Raw genomic sequence first — 19,537 nt, forward strand, 5'->3', positions numbered from 1 at the left:
TAAGGATGCCAAATAAAGGTAAGAATGCCAAAAACCTTGAGCAAAGTCCTAAAGCTCACAATTGTGGGGTGCCTGGGTGGCTCAGTCGGTTAAGTGTCCAACTCTTGCTTTTGGCTCAGGTCATGATCTCATGGCTTATGGGTTCAAGCCCCACATCGGGCTCTGTGCTGACAGCTCAGAGCCTGGAGCCTGCAGCAGATTCTGTGTCTCTGACTCTCTCTGCCCCTCTCTCTCTGCTCACACTCTTTCTCTCTCTCAAAAACAAATAAACACTTTTAAAAATTAAAAAAAAAAAGCTCACAATTGAAGGAATCACATTTGAATCTGAATGATGTACCATGGACCAGTCCTCCTCTACCTTTTGATTGAAGGTTTCCCTTAGAAGTCGAGTAGTTTTTTTTTTAATTAAACTTTAAAATTATCTTTTCATTATTAATGAGATATGTAGATAGGAAGGAACTGATATATTGTTTAAAATATATCAGACAAAAATGGTTTTCTTTTTTTGTCTTTCATTTCATTTCATTTCATTTCATGCTTTCATTTCAGTCAAATATCAACTTTTAATAATAATAGCATCCAATTTAATAAATGAAGAAGTAATGGGAGAAAAATCACCATTTTCCAGTCCCCATGAAGTAATGCCCTCGACGCTGATTCTCAATGCTGCCAAGTGCACACACCAGAGGTAATCAAATATGAGTTGCTTCCCGATGGAAGTACGCAAGAACACCTATCAAGTAACAATTCTGTCCAAAAACCAAACATGAATTGGGTCAAGCCTTTAGATTTAACTGTGAATTCACAGGAAATACAGGGGCAGACGAACATGTTAAATCACACCATTGTCAAGATGTGGTCGTGGGATAGTCTATATGACGAACCAGCTTCTTTAACAAATAAATCGCAAGGAAAAAAAAAATAAAGATGGATGAAGAAGCTTTGGATTAGAAAAGACAACATGTATCTACCAGTTGCCTAATTGATTTGACCAAAGTACAAAAAAAAAAAAAAAATCTTTCAAAGATTTGTAGAAATTTAAACACTAACCGGATATTGGATTACAGTAATATAGTAATTATAGTTTAGTTTTGATGTAATATTTAGGTTATGTTTACACACAGAATCCTTATCTTTTAGAGATACCTGCAAAAATGTATATGGATAAAATGATATGATACTGAAAATTTGCTTCCAAATAATCCAGAATGGGGAGGGAAATGGGTGAAACAAGATGTGAATGAGTTGGTAATTGTTGAAGCTGGTGATGTATACATGGAGGTTTGTTACACCTTCTTCTCCACTTTTATATATGCTTGAAATTTTTTATGACAAAAAGATTTTTTTTAAGTTTATTTATTTTGAGAGAGAGACAGCATGTGTGTGAGCTGGGGAGGGGCAGAGAAAGAGGGAGAGAGAGAATCCCAAGCAAGCTCAGTGCTGTCAGCACAAAGCCCGAAGTGGGCCTCAAACCCATGAACCATGAGATCATGACCTGAGCCAAAATCAAGAGTCAGACACTTAACCAACTGAGCCACCCAGGTGCCCCTATAACAAAAAGTTTAAAGGCTTAAAGCAAAAAGGTTTATAATTATGCTAAAAGGAAGTAGTTCAGAAAATCTGATAAAGCAAGAATGGAGGAAAACGTCTGTGTCCACATGAAATTAAGCTGGTCTGTTTTCTACTGGATCTATGCTCACCTGCCAGTTAATATCGTGATGCACCTCCCTTGGGAACAGCAGCTGAGTAGGCCATGTGGTGGGAGATGATGAACAACAGAAACAACTTGGTTCCTCTTTTAAAGCGATTATCGTGCTCCACCGCCAACACATTTAGAGAGCTGGAAGCCGTGATGGTCACTATCTGATATTTGTGTGGTGCTGTGCCATTTACAAAATGTTTTACATACTTCTTTCAGTTAATCTTTAATCACAGCCTTATGAGGTAGATGATTCTCACTTTAGAGACCAGGAAACTGGAACTCTGACCTCTGACTTCATCAGAACATAACTAAACTGGGACCCAAACCCTGTCTTGGATGCAATCGAGCACTGTTGTTCCTTCCCAACCCTTTTTTTTTTTTTAATGTTTATTTATTTTTGAGAGAGAGAGACAGACTGTGAGTGGGGGAGGGGCAGAGAGACAGAGAGGGAGAACCAGAATCCCAAGCAGGCTCCAGGCTCCCAGCTGTCAGCACAGAGCCACAAACTGTGGGATCATGACCTGAGCTGAAGTCAGACACTTAATCGACTGAGCCCCCCAGGCGCCCCCTTCCCAACTGCTGATTGCAGAGCAGCTGAAACAAGCATTCCGTGTCTTTTAAGTGTGTAGCATATGTCAGAGCAGTGCTGCGCCATCCATTCCTGGCGTAGACTTCTTTCTTCGTGGATGGTCATGGCTGGATGTAATTGGGAATAAGAAATAATGCATTGGACGTGAAGATTGTGCTAAATTAAGAGGGCAGGATGGGGGACAAATACCCCCCCAAACGAATAAGATCCTATCGCATTCTCAATACTGTGCTGTTGACCAGAGTCTAATATGGGTGTGAGAGTCACAGCTGGAGGAGGGAAGGAGTCAAGGCTTTCTTTGCTTGAGAAGGTAGATGGGGAGGAAAAAAAGAAAAGAAAAGAATGAGAGAGAGATGGGCAGGAGGATCGGGTCAAAGCATGGGCACCCCGAACTAAAGCTAAGGCCCAGGGTGATGCCTCAAACTGTAGAAGTGCTGCCACCACCATGTGTAGGGGAAAAGTACCCAGTGGACTAATTCTGAAGGCCTATGGCTTCTATAGGAAAATATTGAGAGAATAAGATGGTATTCACATTATTCCTAGTCTTTCTAGGAGAACTGAGTCAGTCACACCATTCCTGACATGACCTTTAAAATTCTAAGGAGGCAGGGAAAACTACTTCTAATTAAATGTCCGATGCTTGTTCTAACGTGTGTGTTAATGTTGTGTCAGATTTGTGATACGGTATATTTTGTATATACATATAGAATTATGTTGGAGTCCCTTAATCACATGGGTTTGAAATGTATGCACAATTAAAAATTGTTTCATGCTGAGATAGTGTAACAAGGTCTTAGAGAAGACCCACATATTTTCTGGATATGATTTCATTGATCAAGAAAGAGGAGGGGTTGTAGCAGCCAATCTCTCAAATGCTCTGAGCCATGGAACCTCATTTCGCTGTTTTGAATGATTATGAGATTTGTTGTAGCTCTGTTTCTACAAGACTTTATTATGTCTAGAATTTATAGTAAGCCAAGGTGAGGTTTGGGAACAGAACCCTTAATTATAACATTGTTAAGGGAAAAATGGGATCCGCTTTACAGTGCCACTGTGAGGAGTATATTGTGTCAAAGATCAAGGTTGCTGACATCATGTTTACTTAATTGATACAACTTCAAGCATTTATTGTGCACTTGTGTGCTGGGTATGCAGTGGGAGATGGCTCTTTCAATGTGTAAAATGGGTCTAAAGTAATACCTACTTCACAGGGTTGTTGAGAGCAAGGCTTAAATTAATACATAGAAGGCATTAAGAAAAATGCCTGGCACAGAGTAGCTGCTCAATAAATGGTGGCTGGGATGTCATTGTCGTCATTGTTACTGATCCTCACGACAACCTGTGATATGAGGTAGGGTTTAGGTTCTTGCCATCTTATACATGAGTGTCAAGTGTGGAGGTTACACAGAACCGAAGGCGAGGCTGGGCATTGTGACTTCTAGTCTTGAGGTATACTGTGACCCAGGTAGGGGACACTTTTATAAAGCAGTAATCCCATATTATAGATGTTCCTTTTGCTTTTCTCTGATTTATCAGTAGCAGTTCTGTAGGCTGATATGAAAAATCTCAACTCTATCTTTAACATTTTTTTAAGTGCCAAATAATGCATTGTGGGTATGCTTTAATCCCAAATGTGATATCTTAAAAAGGGTGTTCATGTGTGCTTCATATGCATAAAAATTTCTAAAGCAGATTCCTAAGAAATTTCTAAGAATGCTTACCTCTGGGGAGTGGGACTGGTGGTTACAAAGAATAGGTAGATCCTCACTTTTTCCTTTATACCCTTGTATGCTGTTTGAATTTTTTTGTCATGAATTTTTTTATAAATTAAAAAGAAAAAAGATTTCCTGGTCTACTCGGGCTGCTGTAACAAGATACCACAGACTGGGTAGCTTGTAAACAACAGAAATTTATTTCTCACAGTTCTGGAGGCCGGAAATCTGAGATTGGGGTGGGAACGTGGTCAGGCAGGGGTCCTCTTGTGGGTGGAAGATTCCTTGTGTCCTCACATGGTGGAAGGGGCTAGGCGACTGTGTGGAAACCCCTTCGGAATCCCTTTCATGAGGGCTCCACCCTTATTATGTAATCACCTCCCAAAGGCCCCACCTCCTGACACCACTTTGGGCATTAGGGTGCCACATGTTAATTTTGGAAGGAAGCTAACATTCAGATTGTAGCAGAGGGGGAGAAAAGTACAACAGTGACCCATCTCTAGAACAGTGTTTCCCCAACCCAAAAGATCCTCTTTTCCCGCTCACAAAGGCTTCAGGAAAGGACGTGTGGCACACCAAGTGTCAAGCTTGGAGGTATACCATATATGGTAGTATACTAAAGATTGTGAAAAGCTACCATACAGAAACATATACAGTACATTCTTTTTAACCTTTGTTACACCTGTTAATATCCTGCAGAATTGTATTTCACGGCACATCAGTTTTGGAACTGATGTAAAAATTTAAGAAAAGGTAACTTAGGCTTAGGTGGACTGCAAGAGGAGAAAAGGTGACTATTTCTTCAGGAATTGTGGGGGACATACCTGGTGGAATACCAGGAAATGTGGGTGACATAACTGTGGGTGACATACCTGGTGGATGAGTCTGGGTCTCAGATTCAAGCAAACCTGGGTCCAAATCCTGGGTCTTCCATTCCCTAGCTGGCTGAGCCCTAGCCAGGCTACCTAACCTCAGAGTCTCAGGGTGCTCACATGTGAAAGAGGAAGAATACTTCCCTCAGAAAGGCATTTTCAGGATTAGGTAAGAGAAGTACCTCGTCCACAGTCGGTACTAATAGGGTTAGTTCCGTCCTCCTCACCCTTGGCTCTATCTCCCCATCTCCTTCTATTGATAAAAGGACAAATTACTGAAGGGTCCCTCCATTTATGAAAGGCTTCATTTCAGGATTTATCAGAAGTCAGGCTATCAGGTAACAAGGTCTTGCATTTTCAGTGGGAATCCATTTCTAAAATCTTGATTTCTGCATACCTATTTATTTCAAGCCTGTGTCTCTTATACAAGGCAAGGTTCACAGACTTTAGGAGACTGTTGAGAATCCTGTTTCTCTAAAATTTAGTGCCTAAAAGATAGAGAAATTCACTGTCTTAATCACACCCAGGTTTGCCTGCTCCAGGCATTTCCAGGCCCCTGCACCAAGGTTGCCCCCTTACTCTCATTTCCTAGTCTAGTGTTAATGCTCAAACACAGCGGAAACAAATTTCAGGATTAAATTTAAAAGTACGTGCACTAAAGCACTGCCTTTTCAAAGTAACCTCTGCATGAAGCTCTTGGAATCTAATTACCCAAGTGTTATTGGCCTCCCCCAAAATACCCATGTTGGTGCAGATTGGGTTTAAAGTTCAGGAAGTATTAACAAAAGGAATCAGAATCAAGATCTCAGGCATGGCCTCTGAAGAATCTCCCTGTCTGTGCTTGGCCTCTCCTCCTCCTGGGTGTGCCCGCCTGGGAAGGCCAGTGAGTAACCTGCACATTTTTTTTTTTTTTTCATCTTGGCCCTTCCCACCCAGACGAGAGGACGGAGTGGCAGACAGGCAGGCAGACGGCGGTGAGTCCTGTTCAAGCATGCACGGAGCATACCTCTACCTGCACCCAAGTCCTGGACCCCTCACCACCCTTACCCCACCCCAGGAGGAGCCAGAGCCCCTGCGTGGGTCAGGAGGGGGCCTCTGCTCCCAATGGTAAGGGCTGCCAGCAGCGGGACCACTTAGTTCATTTGCTTTGGTGTTGGCTTTTCTTTTCAGTTATATTTAGATGGGAGAGTTTCTGATGGAATTAAAGGTGTTTTGTTTGTTTGCTCTCAGTGGTCCCAAGACAAAGAAATGTCTTCCCCCAGCAGGGTTTATTAGAACTTGTAACCTGTTAGTCTGGCCTTGAAACAAAACTTAACATACTAATTATTTCTGGTTAGTACAGTTTACCCTTTTGGCCCTCCTAAAAAAAAAGAAAAAGAAAAGAAAAGAAAAGAAAAGAAAAGAAACCCAAAGAATATCATTTACCAGATAGCTTTTGAAGGAAGGAAAGTGCTAAGGATTGTGGCCATTTTAATACATGGGCACCTCTGACTAAATTGAAAAGTAGCTTGTTACTATAGCTTTAGAACAGACCAAGATGACATTTTGTCTTAAAATGAGCAAACAGAAAACCCTTTTTAAAAGATTTCAGTGTTGAATGAAGGATGCTGGCAGAGGGGTGTGAATAAGAGAGTTACAAGATAAGTTGGTCTAATTAAATATATATGAACATGAAAGTATTGCAGTAAATCTGTGCTGCTGTGGGAAGAAGAAAGTCAGATGTTCAATGTGGGATTCATGTGGTATTTAAGGGAGAAAACTGAGATCTTTGTGTAGTGTGTTGAGACTTCTTTGAGGGGAGGGTTGGAAGGCAAACGGAGGAGGCTGGGAAGCAGGTTTTTTTTTTTTTTTTTGCGTGGGGCTGGTGCCAACGACTTCTCCCTCAATTGCTGTGGGTGAGAGTAATTCAGAGTAATCAAGTGCTGCATTGTTAGCAGGCTTCTGAGTTTCAAATATTTATTCTAAACACAAGCCATTGATTGCACTGGCATGGGAAAGAATGAAACTGCTGCCTCTGGTTCCTGGCCTAGCCCAAACTTTACTACCTGGGGAGATTTCAGGAAAAAGGTTGTAGGAAAGATAAAGCTAGAAGTGTAATGTGAATTTGAAACTACACCACTATAGTATATTTGAGACGGCCCCATTCCTTTAGCCTTGAGGAATTGTATTGTGGTTACATCTGAGCTAAGGGGGTTTTGTAAGAGAATGGCTTAGAAACTGCAGTAGAAACTGCCCAAAGCTGAGGCACTCCCATGACACATGTGGAAGTTTGGCCTGTGCCCATGTGTCCCTGCAAATGTAGTACAGGTTCATTCTTGGCACCACTGTGCAGGCAACTTAAGGATTCTCTATAAGGAGCAACCTGTACATCACATAGGTAGGTTTTCAGAGCAGCGGTAAACAGTAGCCCTAAAAAGTACTGTACCAAGAAGGGTATGAAGTTGTGTGTGCATGTGTGTGTGTAAGTGGGGAGGGGCACAGGCAGGGGAAAATCCCCTTCTTAGATTGCATACCCTTCTTCTGAGTTTCAGGACGATACATTTTATCTTTTGTTGACAAGAAATGAGTAATTCGTCATCATTATCATTATCAAGGTTCCTGTGGTGATCATACGAGTAGTTTGTTTTCTTATAGCCTTGCTTTCCTCTTGGCTAATTAATCAAAAGCATAGTCTGACTGCAGCCCAATCAGCCAGCTCATTAAGAGACCATCCAAGAATGTCACTTACTTTGTTGTTGTTGTTGTTGTTGTTTTTTTTTTGCCTAGTGAGGGTGGGCACGATTATGGTAATTTTACCTGGGATGCGAAGTTTATATTTTCGACTCTATTGAGTTGTGATTGAGAAACAGACGGATGCCACTCCAAGCCACCCGCAGAGTTGACCGCGCTTGGTAGCGCTTCTAGCCTTCACGAGTGTCTGCGGTTTGGTTCCTACGTGTTCAGGTCTAAAACTTCACCAGTCCTACCATACCTGCCTCACTCCCCGATCAAGTGCTCGGGAGTGGAAGACAGTTTGGAGGGGTGCGGCAACATTTCCTCCTATTGATGGCCTGTCCACACATTTTCAAAACTTCATGGAGTTTTTTTCTCAAACTAAATTAAATGCAATACCTTCTTGAATTTGGCTTTTCTGAGGCATCTTTCTGGTGAGTTTAGATTTCTTTTCATTTCATTGTGTTTTTCATCCAGTCCTGTTGCTTAGTCTTTTGAGCAGTCATAGCAAGCAGATTGAGGACTGGCCACATGCTTGGGGACCAAATATGCACTTAAGACAACCTTGCGTGTGAGCAGCACATGCTTTCTCCTTCCATTCTTTGTATCCACATCCCTTCCAAAGAGCCTCCACGCACTACTACCCAGCCCTGGCCACTTCTCTGCCATCCTGTGTTTCCTGGTTGCTGGAATTCTTTTCCCTACCACCCCCTGCTGTCCGAAACCTCACAAGGAGGTGTTTAGAGACTTCCAAAGGTCATGGTGGTTTTTCTAAAAAAACAGAAAGCAACACCTTTATTGTAGGGATGCTGTAATAAGTGGCTGCTACATACCCCCAGGCTGCATACATCTTAGGGCCTGGGTCAGGGGCACGGTTGTTGATCCAGTCACCGCCCTTTTAGTGCGCTTCCTAAGTGATCAAACACCGCGAGTGAAGTAGGAGTGGAGTGAAGCAGCTGGCGGCTAGAATATAATTAGCCTCGGTCTGGAATCTTCAGTGAGTGCCAGTTTCCTGCTCCTCAGGGCTCTTTTCTGGTCTAGTGTGTTATCTTTTTCCTCTAATGTTTCTTAGGCATTGGTGCTCTTCGGTTAATGCTGTGGGGTCCTTTGCAGGATGTAGCCCTATGATCATTTGGTCACATTTCATCTGTAGACACATCCTAAGCCAAGAAGAGACATCATGGAAAGACTCACCCTGAACAAGTCCTCATAAGGATGGCATGTCATCCACATCATCTTTAAAAACCTCAGAGGATAATATGAAAGTGCTGAAAGGAATGAGACCGAGGTCTTGAGGAGTAAGTAAGGTGTGTGAATGCAGGCAGGAGTAGAAATGAAGAGTATCAGATGAAACTTCACCCTAACGATTGTATAACTTTTTTTGAGGTTAGGGTGAAAACCTTGGCCCGCACTGAGAAATCATATTTGACTTAAGGCAACCTTTTTCTCCCTTTGGTTGTATAATAGACTTTGAAGCTAATCTCTTGTGATATGACTTTGTAGCTCCTCTTGTCAAGAGGTAGGGTCTAATTACCCAGCCTCTGAATGTGGGCTTGGCCTTGTAACTTACTCTGACCAATAGAATGTGCAGAAGTAGAAGGGTGAATGTGTATCCCCAGCATAGGGCTTAAGCGGCCTCTCACACTTCTACTTGCTCACCTAGAATCTAGCCCGGTCACCATATGGACACTCCTGGACCCACTTGCTGTGGCCCAGAGACCCTTGTATCCCCAGCTGATGGTGGTCTTGAGCAGATATGTGAGGAGGAAATCCTGGACCAGCCAGCTGACCTGACATGTGAGTGGGCCCAGGAGAGGTCACACCAATGGGTCCGAAGACTCAGGAGCAATAAGTAGTGCATATTGTTTTCATCTACTGAACCTTGGAATGGTTTGTTATGCTAATAATAATGAATGAATTCATGTGGTCACCTGGAGATACTGCTCCTGTGTTCACTTCTTGGTCTGCTAACATCACCACAAATGCTTGGTGCAACTCAGCATGAGAAATTCAATCCATGAAGGAACTCTGTTAGATGGGGGACATTTCCAATTCTTGTGATCATCAACATTACTTTGAGAACTTTTTAACAACACATACACCTATGTCAGATTATTCAACTAAATATCTATAGATGGGGACTAGGAATCTGTAATTTAGAAAGCTCTGGTGATTGGCTAGGATTGAAAACCAATAAGCCAATGGTCTTGTTAGTCCCTTACATTACTGAGAGATGCAGTGATTCCAGTTCCTCTGTACTTGGACAAACAACACTCCAGTGGTTCAGAGTTCTTTACTGATTTGATATATGTACAACCTTGGATCACAAGTAACTTGTTTTGTGAGTGTTCCGCAAGACGAGCAACACTTCTAATTACATTTTAATTTGATAAACGAGCAACGTCTGGCAATACGAGTAGTACGTGATGCTGAATGTCACATGATCACAACTGAGGCAATTCTCAAAATTCGCTTTGATAGACAAGTGCTTTGGATTACAAGCATGTTTCTGGAATGAGTTTTGCTTGCAAATCAAGGTTTTACTGTATCTTGAGCCACATAAGAAAAGTTTATAGTCACCTTTGAGCAATCACATTGACCTGATCCTGGATGAGAAAAGTTCACAGGTGCAGATTGATGGCTGCAATTATACACTTTTACTATTGTATCCCACGAGATTGAGAACATTGTATAAATTTCCTGAATAAGTCTTTGGCATTGGGGATGTAATAGGGCCCTTACTTGTTACTTATTAAGAAGACAAGGCAAACAATGTTTTAGCCCTTAAACTACAGGTGAATTTTTGCTGTGGTGGGTGTATCAGTTGTTGCTACAATAATGTTACATTACAAACAACCACAAAATCTCACTAGCACACAACAATACACTTTTTTAAAAAAGTTCATTTATTTATTTTTGAGAGAGAGAGAGAATAGGCATGAGTTCATGGGGGGGAGGGAGGGGCAGAGAGACAGGGAGAAAGAGTCCCAAGCAGGCTCAGCACTATCAGCACAGAACCCTACCTGGGGCTCAATCCCAGGAACCATGAGATCATGACCTGAACCAAAACCAAGAGTAGGACCCTTAACCGAATGAGATACCTGGGTGCCCCACTACAATATATTTTTACTAACCCCTATGTCTGCAGGTTAGGGTGGGAAGAATCAACTGATCTTGACTTAGCTTCATTGGGGTGGCTTTGTTTTACATGTCCCTCAATTTTTCTCTCGGATCAACTGTTCGGGCACGTTCTTCTCACAATGATAGCAGACATAGAAGAGAAGAAGCCACAATGAGCTATAGCTCATTTCAAGCTTCTGGGTTATGCCATTGACTGTTAACATCCTGGTGGACAAAGCAGGTCATATGGCCAAATCTACTGTCAAAAGCTAGGGAAATACAAATTTGCAGAGAGAAACCGCAAAGTCACGTGGCAGAGGGCATGGGTACAGAGAGAAGTAAAGAATTAGGGTCATTAAAGTAAACTCCCATGATGGGGGAAGGACATGTGAGGGATTTATATTTTTTCCTTCTTTGAAAAGCTGGTGAAGTCAAAACTGGGTTCCAGAAAGTGTAGAAGTAAGTGTCTTTGCTGCTATGATCTGCAATGGAGTGTTAAAGGGAAAAAAATTCCTATAATTACCTCAAACTTGATAGATAAGAAAGATGGCACTAGAATGCCTCCATTTCTATTCTCACCCCATTCCCCGAAGTGTAAAGGGATCATGAGTTCGGTTATTCACTGGCCACTTCCAGGAAGGGCATGATTTGGGGTGAAGTCATTGTGTTAGGTCACATCACATCCCTTTGCTACCATCACTTCTTTCCAAGGCAAAAAGAAATGAGTTTCCATCTAGTCAGATCATTTGGAACCTTTTCCCAAATACTAGCCCAATGTTGCAGTGGTTAAAAGAGATTTTCGTGAATATACTTTTTGATTGCCTGTCTCTTTCTGGATTGCTTAATGAAAGATCTATAGTCCTGTGCCTCTGGTCGAGATAGGAAACCCATGTTCCGAAATATGATTGAGCTTCTCAGATATTCTCCACAACAGAAACTATGTTTTACGGTGTTACTAAGAATAACAATGGAGTACAGTTGATGTTGAACATCGTGGGTTTGAACTGCACAAGTCCATATATACATGGATTTTTTACAGTAATGTAAATGTATTTTTCTCTTCTTTATGATTTTCTTAATAACATTTGCTTTCTTCTACCTTACAGTATTAAGAATACAGCGTATAAAATATATACAAAATATGTTAATTGGCAGTTAATCTTATCAGTAACGCTTCTGGTCAACCATAGGCTATTAGTGGTTAGGTTTTGGGGAGTCAAAAGTTACATGTGGATTTTTCAACTGTGTGGGGTGTCCGTTTCCCCAACTCCCGGGTTGTTCAGGGGTCAACTGTACTTTATTTCAGGCCACAGGTTTATAGGCATTGCTATTGACCATTCTGTGCTTTTGGATCTGCATAGTGTATTAAATTTACTTCCGAGGAAACTGAGATACAAAAGATTATGTAACTTCCATGAAGCCACATCTACTGGTCATCTGAGATTAGAAACCTGTCCTCTTGGTTTTTCAGCTTTTTCTTGGCAGTCTTATCGATGCTGCCTTGTTTCACAAAAAGCAGATGAGGCTATGATTACCTAATGGGTTTCTCTTCCTAAGAAGCCCCTCCCTCCTAGTATTTATGCTCCATGGGAAATAAAGAATTCTAGCAGGAAGGTATTCAATAATATAAGATTTCTGTATTATAACGTTAAGGAAAATAAGCTGGATTATAGGTCATTTCTAAATTCTATTTCCTAAGGTTTCTTTGTTACTGTTTTGATCACAGAAATAAATTGGGGTGGGGACTGTTTAGATAGAAGTCCTCCCAGGGTCCCTGTGACTGTACTTATTTCATGTATTTTCTGAGCCCTCACCTGCCATTTCTGTTGCCTAGTGACTGTTCAGCAATTGCTTGCAGTGGTTCTCTAACAAACAATGCTCTTTCTATTTTATGTGGAAAGCTGATTTGATTAAACAACTCACTTAAACTAATGCTTCGTAGGAGCCATGATATGATTGGAACAGGCATTTCTAGGGGTAGTCTTGTCAAATTAGCACATGCAAACAATCAAGTAATTGCAATGGCTCTGAATATATGGAGTCTGCTACCATTACTGTATAAGCTGGTTCTCTTGGATAGGTTGTTTCCATTCTGGTGATGGTTTTGCTGGAAACCTCTTGTGTCTCCCATATAATGCTAATGCTGCATAATATATTGTTATTTGAGCAATAATTTAATATCCTACACCTCCTCTTACTCAGTCTCAAGGGCCATATCTGCATTGTTTACCACCAAAAACCTAGGATCCAACATAAGAGAATCTAGGTACTAAGTGAATGCATGAGTGAGTGGATGCTGAGAGTATGATATCTAGTGCCTAGGACAAATTTAGGATTCTTCCCAGGTGATTCTGCCCCCAAGAAGGGGTAGTGAAGGGTTAATGTTCTCTTTGGGAGCTGGAGGGATTTGGATATGGATCTCAGCAGAGCTGCCTGAATCACATTCTTTCTGCTACTATAGCAACAGGTTGAGAATTCTGCAGGCTTTGTCTCCTGCCTACATTGGAAATGCCTGTATGCAGGCGACCTCATTGTCTGAGGGACAACTGTGTGTGTGTGTGTGTGTGTGTGTGTGTTTTCTATGATGTTTCAATGAAGCAGCTTCTTTGCAGACACAAAGAAGCCAACACAAAGCAGGGGCTAAGAATCATGGAAAGGCTGAGAGAGATCTTGTTTTGATTGGAGGGACATTTCCAATCTTTTGTCCCCTGAAGAGATGTGAAGTGGAGAAGGATTTGAGGTTTAGAGGTAGTCTATAGTATCTTTCCCTGCCTTCTTAATGAGACCTGTCTTCTGAGAGATGCCTCCTGGCAGCTTTTGGAAACCTTTCTCTCTCTCTCTCTCTCTCTCTCTCTCTCTTTTGGGAACCTTTCTCTTACTGTCTTTGCTTAACAAATAGGTGGTAGTGAAGCTCTTGGATTATTGCCCGTGTCGTGTTCACTTCTAAGTTTGGAGATGCCAGAGTGGACCAGAATGTAGGTCTTTCCCTCTGTATTTACCAGTCCTTCTAATCAACTCTGTATCTTTGTTGAGAAGGAAGGACAAGTTAACTGAGACAGTAATGGAGGTGTTAGTCTTTACTTGCTGTAGCAGTGTTGCAAAGAGAGGAACGAAAATGGGGAAGCTGCTGAGGAAAGTCACTTAGGTGGTATTAACTTCCCAGGAGGTGTCTGTCACTGGCATTTAAAAAATGCCCTGCCTGTTTACTCGGGGCTGCTTCTCAGGTGGGTTAAGATTAGAGTTTAGGGCTAATTGTAGTTCTTGTTGGACTAATGGGTGAAGTCAGCAGACCTTAAATACCACTTTGAATTGATTAATCACATCACCACAGTAGTGTTTTCACTTTGCACGCAGATGGAGAAATCTGCCTGGTTCACTCTTTGTTGCTGGTTTACGAAAACATTTTGGTCAGAAATATCTGAACGTCTCCAGCCATTCTTTAGAAGCAGCACTGAGTTCTTAAAAGTTCCATTTTAAAAACTTTTATGGCGCCCGGGTGGCTCATTTGGGTTGGGAGTCCGACTTTGGCTCAGGTCATGATCTCATGGTTTGTGGGTTCGAGCTCACATCGGGCTCTGTGCTGAAAGCTCAGAACCTGGAGCCTGCTTCCGATTCTGTGTCTCATTCTCTCTCTGCCCCTCCCCCACTTGTGCTCTCTCATTGTCTCTCATAAAGAAATGTAAAAAAAAAATTTTAAAACTTTTATCCTTGACCCACTACATACCATTTGAATATGGGATAAGCCCTTGGTCTGTATGTCTCAGAGTTCCCTCAGCACTGCTTTTTAAGTCTAGTGTGGCCACTGAAACTCCCAGTTCTTGCGGTGTGGTCCAGTGGGCTCTGGGCTGGGAGCCAGCAGCCCCTGGGGGGGTCTAGTCCTAGCCTGAGTGGCCTTGGGCAGCTCAAGTGGGGATTTTAATTCCACTGCATATAGAATGAGAGATGTGGATGACATTGCTAACATTTCATTCACTTCTCTCATACACACACAAAAACTGGAACTCCGGTTGTTGGAAAAGTAGAAAATGCCTTTGCTTTCTTGAAGGTCTTGTAATTTGCAGCTCCTTTAACTCCTCATACTTTAGGTCTACACTTCAGTGTCAAAGATTCCTCAGGGAAGACTTTCCTGACCCCCCAGTCTAGAGCAGGGCTCCAGGCATATGCTCCCTGCTAAGTGTGTTCCTTTATCTCATCATACTTAGTATAGTTTGTAATTATCTTTTTTTTTAAGTTTATTTATTTTGAGAGAGACAGAGACAGAGTGAGTTGGGGAGGGGCAAAGAGGGAGGGAGACAGAGAATCCCAAACAGGCTCCACACTGTCAGTGTGGAGCCCTATGCGAGGCTTAAACACAAAAATGTGAAATCATGATCTGAGCCGAAATCAAGAGTCGGACACTTAGCTGACTGAGCCATCGGGGCACCCCATTTTTTTTAAGTCAATTTTCTCTCTCGTAATGTGGCTAAGGTCTTTGGGAGGCAAACACCCAATCTGTTTTGTTCACCATTGATTCTGCATAGGAGTCACTCAGTAAACATTTGTTTTAGACTGACAGTGCTGCATTTGGCTGTCTGGAGGGTGCAAAGATGATCACATCACAGTCTGTGCCCTTCAGGTTCTTCAGATTTACTTGTCCTGTTTCTCTTCCCTACCATCTCAACCCATACCCAGAATATGCTGTAAGAAATTGACAAAAAACCCAGGGCTCTTGTCATTGATCTGATCATTAGATAGATTTTCATTTTCCTTGATGGGACTGGTTAGTCTTTTGTGACAAAATCCATGAACTGAAGCAAGGTCCTGAAGGAGGTTATTAGAAGACAGTATAGAGAATAAAAGCAGTGGATGAAAAAGAAAAAAAAAGAGAGAGAGGGAGGGAGGGAGAGAGGAGGAGGAGGAGACAGCAAGAAGAGCTTTGAAATCATGTGGTTCTATCTTTTTAATTAATTTGCCTGTAAGTGTTCTTATGTGACTGACAGGTTTTACAAGCAAGGACATGTTTCTTAAACAGAATTCTTACCTGAAGTGTTGAGTAATGGAAACACAAAGAGTTTACAATCAAAAGGTGATTATAAGCACACAAAGAGTTGACGGGACTCCAGAAATCTCTTTGCTTTAAAAACCAGGAAGATACCAATTTTCCAGAGGATTGGCAGGTTCCTGTAAACCAGTACAGTTAGGATCAATACAGGCCTTCGCATTATGAAACCAGAGCTGGCATTGCACATTTGAACAGCAAGCCTAGACCAGATGCTGCCAGGAGGGAAAAGCGAGAATTCATCAACCAGGTACAGGAGGAAGAGGGGGGAGTTGATTAAATTAGAAAATACAACTAACTCCTTTTGGTCTCACTGAGTTTGGAGGAGAGTGACTTAGGGAAGTTATACTGATTAAGCTTCTGTGGAAAGCATGAAATCTCTAGCTTCAAAAAGCCAAATAACTTCAATTTATCTTGAGAACAGGTATAGAGAGTATGGATAGCTGAGAGAGGTGTAGTGTCTCTTCTGACTCTCTTTAGAGAGTTCAGCTTTCCCGGCAGAGGACAGCCTTTGCCTGCACACTTGTTCCTGCTTCCCTTTCTCACCCAAACCCACAGGCCCAGAGGGTGTCAGTCGCCGGCCTTTAGGCTTGGTCCACCGGGGGGGTTAAACCCCAGCCAGACTACAGGCCTCCCAAAGCCATTCCAGGAAGAGAAGAATGACTAAAACAGTCACATAATCTCTCTTCTTTGTGGGGAGGAAGGAATTTTAGCCAAGAATGCAAGGTGTGCCTGTGGGCTTTGTGCCTACGCTGCATACATCCTACACACACACACACACACACACACACACACACACACACACACGCGCGCGCGCGCACATGCACACGTATGTCCACTCTGCTTGTTCACTTACTTGGGCAGAGATAGTACGGTATGCCATGTTGGCCAAAGACCAGGACGTAACTGTGTTGAGTTGACAAACAGCCAGGCCATCAGGCTCACGTGTCTCACGAGGCACTATTAACTGGCCCCTCCTTCATTTACAAAACTATGCTCAACAAAGATAATATGTGGAATGTGTTGCCTTTCTATTTGATATCCCCTTGCGAGGTAGTTTCAGAGCAGGTCAGCTCCAGGCGGTCTCTTGGTTTCCTAGGAATTTGCCCTTTTCTAGCACTTTCACACAATTCTTTAAATCCCTTTGTTTCCAGTGGCAAAGCCTTTGTCTTTATATGGAGTTAATAATAATGTCTCTCTCATTGGAGCCTTCTGGGAAGGAAATAAGGTCATCTAAGAAAATTTTTTTGCACAGTGTCTGGCATATAGTGTATGTTGAAAACTTGTTGCCATTTTTAATATGATGATGAGATTTCAGCCTTTTTTCTTCTTTCCTCCTCCTGAGTTGGAAACACCCCTTGACATTTGGTAGTTCTCAATATCAGGGTTTATTCCAGTGTGGGCAGAAGAGAGGGGAGCAGTAGCTGGGCAGGAATGGGGGTGATGGAGACCTGTGCCCATGTTCTTCTACTCCCTCCTATTCCATTGCTCTTCCTGGTATATCATACCGATTCTTTACCTGTTGATGGCTGGATGCAAAACTGAGTGCAGTGCAAAAAGGAATGTGCATTCAGCTCTGTCTTCTAGGAAGTGGTAATCTAAGTTCCTGACCCACTTTTACCTATTCTGCAAGTCTACAACATGTCTTGCTGTAAACACTCAAATCCTAGCTCAAACTGACCACACCAACTAATGTCTAACATAGCAAGCGCCCTAGGGTTACCACTGGTACCAGTTGATTTGATCAAGGAAGACAGGAGTAGTCATGGAACAATTTGGCACCTAGAGGAAAACACTGTTTAAAAGTCAAAGAGCAAGTCAAGTGTCAAACTTTCTGAGCTACCCAATCTCTCAGGAATGAGAGGAAGGAATATGAATCACTGGACCTGGAAAGAAGGCACAGGAGAAAGGAAACAGGAGGTCCCCGGTTCAGCCCCTCTGTGAAAGAGTGGCCATTACATTATAGCTGAGTAGCAGAGCTGGGACCCTAAGCTTCTGTAGCCCTAGCCTCCTGACCCACAAAGTACAGGTGGTAAACATTAGGTAATGTATATAAAGCACATGCCTATAAGCCCTGGAATAAATACTCAACAGATGTTAGCCATGATCAGCTCATGCAGAACACCTGTGTATTCAGCAATTTGGCTGCCACTTTTGCTTCCCAGTTCAATGTGACTTAACCTCCACCACTTGTTCCTGATGCTGCCTACAGCTTACATGTTGACCACAGTTAGTGGGGAGGAGGCATCACATCTGTCTGCAGCCCTGGTTAGTCTTGACAGTTCATAAGTTGGAATTAAATGAGCCATTTTGAGGATTCACAGATAGTGTTCTGTCATTACCATAGATGGTGACAAAGAGCAGGCTCATCACACAAGGGGCAGGCAGCTCTCTGATAATGACTGCAGGATGGCAGTATGTGTGTCTATGTGTGTCTATATGTGTGTGTGTGTATATATATATATATATATATATATATATATATATATATGTATATGTTTTATTTTATTTTATTTTATTTAAAAAAATTTTTTTTTCAACGTTTTTTATTTATTTTTGGGACAGAGAGAGACAGAGCATGAACGGGGGAGGGGCAGAGAGAGAGGGAGACACAGAATCAGAAACAGGCTCCAGGCTCCGAGCCATCAGCCCAGAGCCTGACGCGGGGCTCGAACTCACGGACCGCGAGATCGTGACCTGGCTGAAGTCGGACGCTTAACCGACTGCGCCACCCAGGCGCCCCTGTTTTATTTTATTTTTGAGAGAGAGCGCACACCAGCAGGGGAGGGGCGGGGAGGGGGCGGGGACAGAGGATCCAAAGTGGGCTCTGTGCTGACAGCAGACAGTCCGATGCAGGGCTCAAACTCACATGCTGTGAGATCATGACCTGAGCCAAAGTCAGATGCTTAACGGACAGGTTAAGATGCCACCCAGGTACCCCAGCACTGTGTATATATTTAACTTGAATTCATATTTTATCATTTCTTTCATTTTTATGATCAAAGCCATATTTTATTCTTCATTCATTCTGGTGAGAGTGGGGTGGTTTCCATTGGTGTCTTTCACAATAAAAAAGTAGAAGAATGGGAATAAATTATACAGTTTTAAACACGAGACAAATTCAGTGTTATTTAATTCACCCTGCTCACTTTACAGATGTGGAAGTTGAGGCCCAAGGGTATTAAATGAATTCCCTGAGTGGCAGAAGGACAGGTCTTCCAGCCCTAATTCAGGGTCCCCTGTGTTTGGTCTTTTGGTTTATTGCTCTTCCAAAGTGACCATCGCCATAAAACAATTGGAGAGCCATTGTTTTTGAAGCGTGAAGGTGGTCATCTGTGTGGAGAAGTCTCAAACAAGATAATGACACCTTTGACCCAGTCTCTTCCTGTCTTTGGCACATTATCCCTGACTCGCTACAGGACATACACATCTATTATGTGAAAGAGGCAGTGATGACAGAATGAACAGTTCCTGTTTTTCCCCTCTGAAGAAGAACTCCTCCACTAACTCTGTGCTGTTAGATATACAGTCGTGATCACAACAGAAACAGGCCCCCTGTACTCCACACATGGTCCAGGGGATTGATTGAAGGAATATTTCATCATCTAGTGAATATCCATCCTCTGTGGAATCTCATCCTCTAGCTCTGTAATTCAAAGAAAATGTCAGACCTGTGGAGCACAAGACCTGGATATTCATGAGTAGATTTTCTCAAGGATAATTGGTTAAGTGGCTTTTAATTCTTTTAATAAAGCAAAATTGTAAGATATATGTAGATAAACAAGGAAGTAT

General features: G+C 42.3%; 1 protein-coding gene across 3 annotated transcripts in view; it reads left to right on the forward strand.

The window, feature by feature from the left end:
- STON2 (stonin 2) overlaps window positions 1-19,537 on the forward strand; it is a 144,688-nt gene that overhangs the window by 86,079 nt on the left and 39,072 nt on the right. For 2 of the 3 annotated variants that reach the window (XM_049612388.1, XM_049612387.1), the window contains one exon: window positions 5,812-5,982. The exons of the other annotated variant lie outside the window; for it this stretch is intronic. In XM_049612388.1, the coding sequence (XP_049468345.1) occupies window positions 5,812-5,982 (171 nt within the window). The remainder of the gene's footprint in view (window positions 1-5,811; window positions 5,983-19,537) is intronic. 3 annotated transcript variants of the gene reach the window in all.

Source organism: Panthera uncia, assembly GCF_023721935.1.
Source record: "Panthera uncia isolate 11264 chromosome B3 unlocalized genomic scaffold, Puncia_PCG_1.0 HiC_scaffold_1, whole genome shotgun sequence".
NCBI lineage: Eukaryota > Metazoa > Chordata > Mammalia > Carnivora > Felidae > Panthera > Panthera uncia.